This window comes from Mytilus edulis, chromosome 7, assembly GCF_963676685.1.
Source record: "Mytilus edulis chromosome 7, xbMytEdul2.2, whole genome shotgun sequence".
Classification (NCBI taxonomy): Eukaryota; Metazoa; Mollusca; class Bivalvia; order Mytilida; family Mytilidae; genus Mytilus; species Mytilus edulis.
Window position 1 is genome coordinate 45,102,889 of NC_092350.1, and position 11,031 is coordinate 45,113,919.

The 11,031-nt window shown below is 30.3% G+C and overlaps 2 protein-coding genes across 2 annotated transcripts in view; one reads left to right on the forward strand and one right to left on the reverse strand.

Moving 5' to 3' along the window:
• The window catches only part of LOC139481585 (fatty acyl-CoA reductase 1-like), a 40,521-nt gene extending 35,697 nt beyond the window's left edge, over nucleotides 1–4,824 (forward strand). The window contains exon 14 of the mRNA XM_071265006.1: nucleotides 4,259–4,824. Within this exon, the coding sequence (XP_071121107.1) occupies nucleotides 4,259–4,418 (160 nt within the window). The 3' untranslated portion in view covers nucleotides 4,419–4,824. The remainder of the gene's footprint in view (nucleotides 1–4,258) is intronic.
• Nucleotides 4,825–9,988: 5,164 nt separating this feature from the next.
• Nucleotides 9,989–10,558, reverse strand: LOC139483148 (uncharacterized). The gene has a single exon (XM_071267183.1). It carries the CDS (start codon nucleotides 10,556–10,558, stop codon nucleotides 9,989–9,991), a length of 570 nt encoding a protein of 189 aa, XP_071123284.1.
• Nucleotides 10,559–11,031: the final 473 nt, after the last annotated feature.

Here is an 11,031-nt window from a genome sequence, read left to right on the forward strand (position 1 = left end):
CATTTCTTTACCAGAAAACTTGAAGTGTATTCCTAATGTTTACAAAGAAATGTTTAAAGGTTTTGATCTCTTAAGAGATGATATTGAATTTGATCTTAGCACTGAAAATGTATATGATCAACCCTTATTTTGTAATCCAAATGTGTTGTTCGATGGAAAAACTGTTATATGGTATGATTTTATAAATGCTGGAATTGTTCAAGTAAAAGATATATGTTATGAAGTTATAGAGGGGTTTTTACCAGAAATGGCTATAGTTGAGATGATACAAAATGTAACTAATCATTGTGATATTAACAGTATTGTAAAAAGATATAATACTTTAAAAGTTGTATTGCCTAAAGAATGGACAGAAATTATTCATAAAAATATTCATAGGAGAAATGTTTCTCGCTCTATAAATATTAATGTCATTTTCAAAGATAAATTGTCAGAGTTTTCTATGTGTTCGACAAAAGAACTGTATTTGTTACTTACTAGTAAACTATGTCAGCATCCTATTTGCTATAAAAAGTGGACAGAAGTTTTTGAGATTGAAGAGAATGATCTTTGTAAAGTATGGAAAAACGTTAATTTCCATTGGAAACCATCTATTTTAATGGATCTAGATTTCAAAATAGCACATTATTGTATTTTCACAAATTCTAAACTTATGACTATGAAACTTATAAATTACAATGTATGTGATGTATGTGAAAAGGAAGTAGAAAATATCACTCATTTATTTCTATTATGTTCTGAATTAGTAGAATTTCATCTGTTTATGCAACAGAAGTTGTCAGTTTTATTTGATAATGTTGATTCTGACAAAATTGATAATTTAGTGTATGAAGAGGTATTTATGTTTGGTTTATTTGGATCTATCAAAGGCGTAAATGTAAGTTTTGTCAATTTCATGTTATCTGTAGCGAGATATTGTATCTTCAGAAGAAGGAATTTACTTAAAAATTTAAACAGTAATGTTGATCTTATTAGACTATTTAAATACACTGTAAAACATTATATAACTTACCTGTATGAATATTTGTGTGATGCAAAATGTATGAGAAATGTTTTTGAGAAACACTTTTTAAAAAATAATATTCTGGTACAAGAAACCGAAGGTGTCATAACATTTAATTTCTAATTATTGTGCTGATTATATATATGTGATTATACTTAAAACATTGCTTTGTGATAATTTTGTGTAATATGTAATATATCTGTTGTATATATATGTTGAAGAATTGAATAAAGATAAAAAAAGATTGGGAAATGAACTTAATGATAAAAAAAGATTGGGAAATGAACCAAAGTTCTCTACAGGTAATCACAGAAAGGGACTAGAAAGCAATTTTTAATTGTAGCTTATTTAACGTTAAAACAACTTTCCACTATAAACAAATGTTATTTTATACAAATATAAGGACCTTTTTAGCTAAATCTACAAATTTTATGAGATATTATGAATTTTTATTACAATAGATTAATATGCTAATTGTTTGATATCTACTTATCGTGTTCGGGGGTCATAAAGGGTATAAATCATATAGTAATATATAAAGTATATTATAATGTTTGTGTGGCGTTCTAAACGAGATTTTATGACTTGTATATGGTTTTTCGTCTAATCTAAAACAGCTGGGATGTAAAATAGTTATCCCACTCGGACTTGGTGTGTCAGTGTTAGATCACCCTCCGGCCTCCGGCCATCTGGGTGATTTTACACTGACACACCGCGTCCTCGTGGGATAACTATTAAGGATTTACCATCAGATAGTATTTAATGTTGTTTGACCACATTTTACCTGTTTATATCCTGGATATAAATATCAATGATTTCATTCATATACATTTTGTAGGATTTACCATGAGAAATTATCGTTTAGGAGCCCGGCTAAGCCTCTCTCTAGATGTATAATTTTCTCACTGCATTGTCCTTGAGCTGTTTTATGTTTGCCTGTTGTTTCTTTGCACATTTCCCATTTTCATTTTCAGTTCTATTCAAATACATGATTAGTTCAAAATAATGTATTTACTGAAACATGTGAAACTCTATAAAATTGTCAATATGTCTAATTCATAATCATTGTTTATAATTATAATATTACATATTAATATAGTCATTATTTGCAATACTTATTATGTTTGACCAACTATATGTAATTCATATACCATGAGCCTTAACCATTTATTGTTGATGAGTTTGTGCTAATAAAATATTTGTATTTGTATTTGTATTTGTGAAAGACAAATGGAATAGACACTAGTTAATCATTTGTAGTCATCTCCAGAAAAAAATGATGTAAATACCTTTTTAGGTGACTCAATACTGGATTTGAACTAACATAACCAACTGAACATCTACCACATATAGAGCAGATTATGCTTACTCTTCTGTCTAAAATTACCCTAAGGTTTTGATGGGGTTAGTGTTGCTCAGTCATTAGTTTGCTATGTTGTGTTTTATCTTGTGTTTTTTTTATGTCTGTTCGTCATTTTCCTGTATTTTGCCATGACTTTGTCAGTTTATTTTCGACCTACGGGTTTGAATATCCCTTTTTTATCTTTATTCTCTCTTTTAAAGAGAAAGTGTTTTGATGGTTTTAATGCATGATAACAACAACATGAACTAATGAAATTGAAATCATTGCCTTTTTGCAGTAGCAGAGATGTAAGCATTCACAATTTAAACCTGCCTGTGCAGCAAAATGATTTTTTTGTATTATACATGGATTCAATATATTTTGGGATTATACCTGTAATTTTAAAGAGAGAGTGTGTATTTCAACATGACACATGATTTCCATTTTGGCAGGTTTTTGGTCAAAACAATGTTCAGCTTTAATTTTCAATGGTTCATTTATGTATGGAGGTTTGGTCTATAGATCTCTCTTTGATTTGTTCCATATATAATGGTGTTACAAATTGTAAAAAAGTCTTTGCATAATTTCTTAAATTACAGATTTGTGAAGATACAAGACAGACTACGTAGATCAGTCGCGGTTTAGATTTGTTTACCTCTAATGAAGGGTAATTTGTATATGTTGCTGAACAAAATGACAACTGAAGACCAAAAGGTACATTCTTCTTTCCAAAAATGTTTCCTTTTTTTATGAAGAGGGGTTTGACTTTGGAAATTTTTATGGATGACAAATTTTAAGATCTGTTACTTTTATTGTTTGGAAGGTGAACGAATTTTAATGTATAAAAATAATATATAGGATAATATAGTCTGGTCAGTTTGGTGCAGGATTGTCATTTTTATACAACTCATATGTATTTTATTGTAAATACTTATCTTTAAAAATTGAAATGAGCAGCAACATTACTTAAACATTGTATGGGGGGTTATTTTTAAATTTAAGGGGTAATACAAAATATTGTACAACTTCACTTTATTAACCTGTAATATATTTTCGCTGAACACAATTTTGACAATAAAGCAAGAGTTATAATCCCATCTATTTGTCTTGGTTATTTGTACTTTTGTATTACTTTTAGACATTCTTAATCCTAAATTGATAGACTGGTCTAAGTATATAGGGCGCTACTGTTTAGGAACAAACCAATTTGTACTGAAAGAAGAATCGTCAGAGTTCCTTATCCAAGGAATAGATTACCTTAGTTGTATTTGGCGAAACTTTTGGGGAATTTTGGATCCTCAATGCTCTTCAACTGTTTACTTGTTTGGCTTTATAATTATTTTGATATGACCGTCACTGATTAGTCTTGTGTAGCCAAAGCGCGTGTCTGGCGAACTAAATTATAATCCTGGTACCTTTGATAACTATTTACCTAGAGCAAGGAAAACCCTCCAACAGTTTTTAATACTAGTTTTTCATTGACTTTTATAGTTTAAACAGTACATCAGTTAGTTGTCAAAACTATTCAAAACCCTTTTAGTTGTATTCTTATTTAAATTAGGGGACTTTTTGGATAAAAAATTGAAAATTTGTATTTGCTACTTACCAAAAGGAAAATCCCATTTAAGAGTAAGGGCAAATACATGATTTGCTGGAGTCAGAAGAATATCTTCAAAAAGTACATGTACATGTATGTCTCTCATTTTTAACTATATGGACTATCCCATTGACAATCTGATTCAATCTGTCTGTCTAGTACAAAGTAGTGTTCATAACCAAAAGATATATAAAGGGCAACACACAAACCTTAAAAATGGACAATATGTTAAGCTCTAAATTTTCAAAGGCCTGTAAAAGAAAAAGTGACTCTATTTAAAAATAATAATTAGGGAACTATTCCTTTTCTTTTTCAGACTCCAGATAATCAACCTATGTATCAATGTGTTTGGTATAATTATTCTTTGGAGACTGTTGTTAAACAGATTCACTATGGCCAGGTCACTTTGGAACTTTTTAATGGGATGGGCAGTGAAGATATTCAAAAGTCTGCCAAGACTTATGAAAGCTACATAATAATCATGATATGTTTTAGACAGGACAAATTATACTTCTGTGATATTGTTGTGAGCTATAACATTGTAGATTTAACTTCTCAGAATGTTTGAAAATTGACATCTGTGGAAAAAGAACTGGATTTCAAAAAAACGATACCATTTGTGTTCAAATAAGCTTTTGAGAAAGTTATAATAGTGTTTATATAAATATATAATAAGAAATATTTGCAACTTTGCATGTGTTAAATGGATGAGAAGATTGATGTTGCAGTTTCTTAACAGTACATTATATTCTCATGGATAAACATATGCTTAGAAAAAAGCACTGCCAGAAACAGCATGCCTTTTCCTTTAAGTAAGGGGACAGTAATTACAAATAAGATTTGTTCAAGAATTAGTATCACAACTTTAATATTTGTAAAATATTGACAAAGAAACAGTTAAAGATTCTCTTACGTCTTGTGTGGTTGTTACGCTCTAATTGTATCTTTAATAATGTGTGGTTCAGAGTAAAGTCTTAGTACTTTTGGTTTGTTGATGTGTAGATTCGTTAATATTTATTTTCTTGGGTTATGTGTTTGTTCTAAGTTTATGCTTTTCATTGGCATTACATTAATTGAATACATAATTACGAATATTTTAATGTAAATAAATTCGTTTACATGTATTTCTGAGATATTGGCATTACTTGCTGTTGTCGTAAGGTTCCTATTATCAGACTTATAAAATCGTGTTTCTTGTTTGGGCACATAACAAAACTGCTTGATAGTACTGATCATCAAAAGAAACATTCATATTACAAATTGGTGGCATCTAAAACCATGTACGACTTTAATGATATGCTCATGTCTGTAATTTAACTTGTTTTACTTTTCGACTAAAAGGAGTAGGTCCGGTAAGGACCGATTTTGGCCTCAAATTTCAGGTTCATCTAACGAAAGTTTTTGGACACTTTTTAAACACTTAAGTGTCTATTTCAATTGATTCGATTAGTTTATGTGAAAGATTTTAACTGATTTAGTCATAAAAAAAACCCGCTCTGATTCAAGCTTAATTATAAAAAGCTATCAAATATGTAAAAAAAACTCACTTTTCAGATGGTTTTTGTCAAAAATGAAAGTGGCCGGATCAGTGTTCATCCTCAACCTTTATATATGTTTTGTATTATCATCAAATACAACTAACATTTCAATATTATGAATGAACACGAATGCGGCCACTTTCATTTTAGACGGAAACCGTCTAAAAATTAACCAAAATGCTAAATTTTTGAAGATTTCAGTAATTAAGCATGACTTAATGATGCTAAAACGCGATATCTGTGCATTGTATTGTCAAAAACAGCTCATATTTATGTAGCAGAAGCGTTTTACTTTCCAAAATGTAGCTTAAAGATTATATTTTCACAATTTTCTAAAACTGCTATATTTAGGGGCCAAAAAGGGGTCTTACTGAACCTACTCCTTTTCATTACCTACCAGCAGTCAGACAGACAACAAAACATCCACCGATTTTTTATCAACTATACTGAACTTAACATGCAAACAGTTAGACGCCAATAATTATCCAAAAATGTATTCTTCTTCAAAACATTTATCTTAAAAAGTACTCATCATCATTCATTGGATGTTTTCATTTTACAACTTTAGGATATATTCACATATATATGACTTCAGTTATAAATTCAAATGATATACATGCTTAATTGACAGGTGAATGTCTATAATTATTGAGTAGTTAACTTAAGATTTATACATCAATAATTGCTTCTCAAGATTTGTGATAAAGGCTTACAGATTTTAGATGTCTTAAAGAATTAAAATTAGCACATAAATTTATATATTTAACGGTGCATAAAAATCTGCTTTTTTTTATAAAGAAATCATATCACTCGTTAGTTAATTTATATCTAAACGTGAAGAGAGAAAAAATGTATAACATGGTTGTACTGTTTGATGCTTTTATTTTATGTGTTCAAAAGTGATTTCAAGATCAAGAATAAGATTCAATTGTGGTTTATAAATATGATAATTTTGGCACTAGAATTAAGAAAAACACTGTCTTCTTCAATAGATAATATATACATGTAGTACAAAGAACATGATAGAATAATAAAGATAAAGATATGTACTTGTTTTTGTGATTCTTAAATTGTCATTATTGACTAAGGAAATGAATTGGTAGAAATGAATGAAAATTAACAATATATATTTATAGGAAAAGTCATTATTTTTATCAAACTGTGTATGTAAAATATATGGTCTTGAATAAAAGAATAATAAACAATACATTTGTAGAAACCTTGATTTTAGAAAAAAAGATAAAAAAATCATGCAGGCTTATATTCAAAGAGTTGGGTTGGAGAGAAATGTATTTAGAATTTTAGCTAGAGGGGCCCATATTTGAGACCTTATCAAGCTTACTCCTTTTGCTCTCTTCAGAATTGGTTTGACAGAAGTCTTGAATAATTCCTGTAATACAAAACTATGGTTACTTTTGTAACTTGATATTTATATCTGTATATATTTTAAGGGATCTTCTGTGCCAGCAAATTGCACATCTTCATTATAGACAATTGCAGAAATAAGGTGATGTAGAAGAATTGCCAATATGACAACTATTTGACTGAGTCCAAGTGGTGTCGATTTTAGACTAGCGCTATCATACATCCTTCAACAGGGAACACAACCCATACTGTATAGCAACTTTGAAAGGCCCTATAAATTACATATTTTTCTGGTAAATGTTTCTATTTTTAGTTTAAGTTGTGTTCATTTAAAGATGGTTACAGTCATCAAACAACATTTGTAAAGAGAATGTCAAATGTATAACTTTCCAAAAGCAATTTTAAATACCTGAAAAATATTTAAAAAGTCATGTAAAACTAGTTAGTACCGAACTACCCAAGAAAAACAATTGTAAAATTTTTTTTTATATTAAAGTTTTTATACCGGTAATTAGAATATATTTTACTAAGTACATTTTAATTCAAATGCCACTGTTGAGTTGCATGCGGACAAAACATGTGTCTGTCATACTTTATTATAATCCTGATATCTTTGATGAGTTTGTATAACTATTTTTGTTGAGATTTCAATCCTCACACGTAATCTTGATCATTAGATTAATAACCCATGCATTACTATGTATGAAGTACTGGTGAAGTAAATCTGATGAGTCAACTCATTCCAAACGGATTTTTACAGATTGTCCTTTTTTCCATTACACCACCGTCATGTAAAGGAAATGATGAGCGCTCACAAACATTTATAACTAAACCAAATTCTTTATGTACCTGCACGGGTCGGGACTGAAATTCAGGGTTGTCGATGGTTACTAACTTTCATAATTGTTTTTAATTGTTCGTTCTAACTGTTTCAAAATCGTTCATGTAGTCTTTTATAACTGAATATAGAGTAAACAGAGATAAACAGTCAATACTGACTGTAATTCGAATATTTTTATTGTTGTCAAATTAATATCGATATATTCCTTGGTCATTCAGTTTTCTATAGCCAAGTTTGTCGGCTGGAAAATAAATATCTCAGTTCAATATTATAAAAAGACAAAAGTTCAAGTTAAATATAGACATTGCATGATCAAGTTTGATCAGCAGGGTACTATTAGCAAATGCCTCGTATAAAAATAATGGAAAGTGGTATAATTGCTAATTATATAACATGTATAATGAGACAAATTAATATCCACCAAAGACAAATGGACTATAGATCACCGGACCGCTTTCACAATTTGCAAAACTGTATATTATACCATATTCAAATTATTTAGAATTTATATAAAATGTATCTATATATACAGAATTGAAACATTACAATATATGTTAAGATAGTCATAAGAAATGAATTCTCTTTTTCTATTTTGATATGTTTACTAACTACCAAGAAACACTGATTTTAAAGTCATATGAAACTTCAAATTAAAAAAAAATAATTATGCATAACTAATTGGCAAGTTTTTTATTATAAAAAATTTGTACATATACTTTTTTCTCAAGAAAATTCTATAATATGTCCAAATTTTGACGTAAATTTACTTTTTTTGATTGTTTGCTTCCAGTGAACAATTCGCCGATATGTTTTCCTTATGCGAAGTGAACTCAGCGTGACCTTTCTCGTAAAAATCCAGTGATCGCAATACGCAGAGATTTGTCATTGCAATAAACTTTTATCTTATTGTACATGTCATAATCGTGCTCAATATCCATGCTTCTTTGTTGAGTGTATTATAAGGTGATAATCGGTAAACTACGGCTCCAAAACACGACAATTAATTAGCTGCCATATTTTCTCATCATAACAGAGAGAGAGAAAATTACGATTGTACGATATGGATGCGAAAAAATTATAAAATCGTGCACAGAAGACTAAGTTTAGAATATACATACATGCATTGGTTCAAGTATTGGGTAAACATTATTTGTCACTCGTTTCATATTACTTTAACATTACTGTCACAATAGTTCTTAAATTATTGAAGATTAAACACGAACGCTTTTGTCTCTCTATTTGCAACTAACATCTTACTTGCTGGTCTCTTTAGTCCATTACCAATATTTAAAAGCTGTCTATAATGTTGGCCATTAGGGGAGATAACAACTACATTGTTCGTATTACATCCTACCACATACACATTCCCATCTCCATCTACAGATATTCCCAAAGGGTTTCTGATAACACCTTTATTTCTGAATGTCCATCGTTTGGTCCCTTTAAAGTCAATGCACGTAACACTATTGGTATCCCAGTTTGTATAAAAAAAAAGTTGTCTCTGAATGTTGCAATGTACGAAAAGCTACTTACTTCGATTTTAGTAACATTAACAATGGATTCATCATTGAGGTTGATCATTTGTATACCATCCTTTCCAGAACAATAAACCAATTTATCTTCACTGTATGCTATTCCAGAGTTTACTGAATTCACGTTTAATGTTTTCTCTATTTTCCTTGTTTTTAAGTCAAATAAATTAACTTGAAGAGAGGCCTTATAATAACCAGATGTCACCGCAACTGAATTTTCGCCTATGCATGTAACATCGAATACTTGACCGAAGTCTCCGATTTCAAAATCTGGTGACCCATCTGGCTTAAAGACTATAATCATTTTCTTTGTATGACATGAAAGAATCACCCTACAATCAGGGAGAAGCGTACATCCAGTTACAAATGACAGCTGTGTATTCAGTGTCTTTTGTAATGTAGGCGTTAGGCTATCGATAGTCATAGGTGTTACAGCTATCATCATCTGTGCTTGTTTATCCTTCTGTCTCAGGATTGGTATTTCACATGGAGCTGCTGTCACCACGATATCTCCAAATTTCTGGATGGCAGATAGCAAACCTTGCAAGAGGGACCAATCTTGCACGAAAAGCGAATTTGACTTCCACCATCACTTTTGACCATAGATTTAATGTACTTTTCTGCTGCTACGACATCTTTTTCCATGTGTTTCAAAGCGAGGAAAGTTTGCAGCTCTGATGCATACTGCTTTATATTGCCAATATTTGTTTTGTTTGGTGTTCTGTTCTTTTTCCTTGTCTATTAATGACTTCAGTAGTCGTCTAATTTTGTTACTTTCTTCTTTTTCTCTCGTTTTCAGTTAGTTCTTTCAATACAGTATCCTGAAGTTTATCTAGATAAAGATTAATCCTAGCACGAGTTTCTAGAACCTCTCCTTCAATTTTTTTACTCTTTTTTCCGATTGACGCCAAATTATCATCCCGGTGGATTCGAAGTCTTATAATATTCTCTGCAATTTCTGACAAGGTCTGTTCGATATCTGCAAAAGCATTTGAAGATTTGATGTTTCGCGTTACATCATCGATATCGGTCAATTCTTTACATTCCATGTGTGATTCAACTACACATTTCTTGCAGCAAGGACAATCATGCTTTTTACAGAATAGCACATATTTCTCATTGTACTTATCACAAGAACGTGCCAATTGTAAAAGTTCGTTTGGAAGTTTCTGGTGCTCGGTTATAGTTACAGTGTCATGACTTCTAGATCCTTTTGAAATACTATGATGGTCTTTACATTCTTCACAAAGCCCTTCGTCACACTCTGAACACCAAACAACTGATGGTTTGGTAATGTGTCGATATTCACAGACCCCACACACACTCCAGTTACTTGCCATTATTCTGCAAAGAAAACATCGAAAACTGATTTAAATATAAATAAATTCACAGACTCGTCAGACCTGTTTTATTTTGAACTTTCATTCACGATTCTTGAAACACGTTGATTCTAAAGTTCTATGGACAATACCAAGAAAAATGCTGTTATGCAAAAATCTGTAATGTTAAAGACATAGAGATTAACAAATTTAACATTATTAAGTAATAAAATATATTTTGCATATTTTCAACAAATATTAACTTTTTATATAGAGAAGTATATGATATAACCATTTTTCATCAGCTGTATAAAGAACACCTTTAAATGTTTCGTCTTTTATAAAAGAAACAAATACGTAACTAGAGGTAAAATAATGTCTATCGTTCAACATGTTCAAATTGCATCTTTACATAACATACAGTTATGAACACTTATGGTACTACATTATATCGATACGTTTATTTTGAAATTGCACATTGCCAATCTTTTCTC

Excerpts from the sequence above, each read along its gene's own strand:
- LOC139483148 (XM_071267183.1), bottom strand. The coding sequence starts at position 10,558 with ATGGCAAGTAACTGGAGTGTGTGTGGGGTCTGTGAATATCGACACATT.